This window comes from Naegleria fowleri (genome assembly GCF_008403515.1).
Source record: "Naegleria fowleri strain ATCC 30894 chromosome Unknown tig68, whole genome shotgun sequence".
In the NCBI taxonomy this organism is placed as follows: domain Eukaryota; phylum Heterolobosea; class Eutetramitea; order Acrasida; family Naegleriidae; genus Naegleria; species Naegleria fowleri.
This window is the reverse complement of record NW_025408000.1, coordinates 551,209-551,775: the sequence shown is the minus strand read 5'-3', so window position 1 is coordinate 551,775 and position 567 is coordinate 551,209. Positions and strand designations below refer to the sequence as shown.

The 567-nt window shown below is 39.3% G+C and overlaps 1 protein-coding gene across 1 annotated transcript in view; it reads right to left on the bottom strand.

The window, feature by feature from the left end:
- Nucleotides 1–162: 162 nt before the first annotated feature.
- The window catches only part of FDP41_009434 (uncharacterized protein), a gene marked incomplete at both ends in the record, with an annotated part of 806 nt that continues 401 nt past the window's right edge, over nt 163–567 (bottom strand). The window contains one exon of the mRNA XM_044713392.1: nt 163–540. Within this exon, the coding sequence (XP_044557245.1) occupies nt 163–540 (378 nt within the window). The remainder of the gene's footprint in view (nt 541–567) is intronic.

Sequence of the window (567 nt, the reverse complement as noted above, 5' to 3'; positions counted from 1 at the left end):
AGTTCTTTTTTCTTTTTTTCAAAGTCTCGCTCGAGCTCTTTTTGTTTCTTTTCTAGGTCTATGGATTGACTTCCGACAGCATTTGCGCCTCGTGGTGTTGTTCTTGGAGTGGTCACTTTTCTCGCTTCCTCCACTTCGGCTTTGGCTTTTGAAAGTTCTTCCTTAAGTTTTTGAATTTCTTCTGCTTGTCTGGTTTTTGTTTTTTTGGTCTTCTAATTGTTTTTGGAGAGCCTCTTGCAATTCTTTCTTTTTCTTTTCATAGGCCTCTTCGGTGACAAATTTTCCAGTCGCATTTTGCATATTGCCTGTAGTGACCTGTTGTTGTTGAGAAGGAAGAGGAGGTTGTGTTTTTAACGAAGCAGTAGAGGATTGTTTTGTGAGCGTGGTGTTGGGGTTTTCTTGCTCATCTTCTGATGACATTAAGATATCGTCGTCATCGTCGTCTTCGGAAAGTAAGTCGTCAAGATCCAAGCCACCCAAACCTAATTGACTGGCAATTTGTTTTCTTTTTTGTAATTGTTCTTCCTTTGATTTTTTACTCTTATTCGGATCATAAGAGACAGGTTT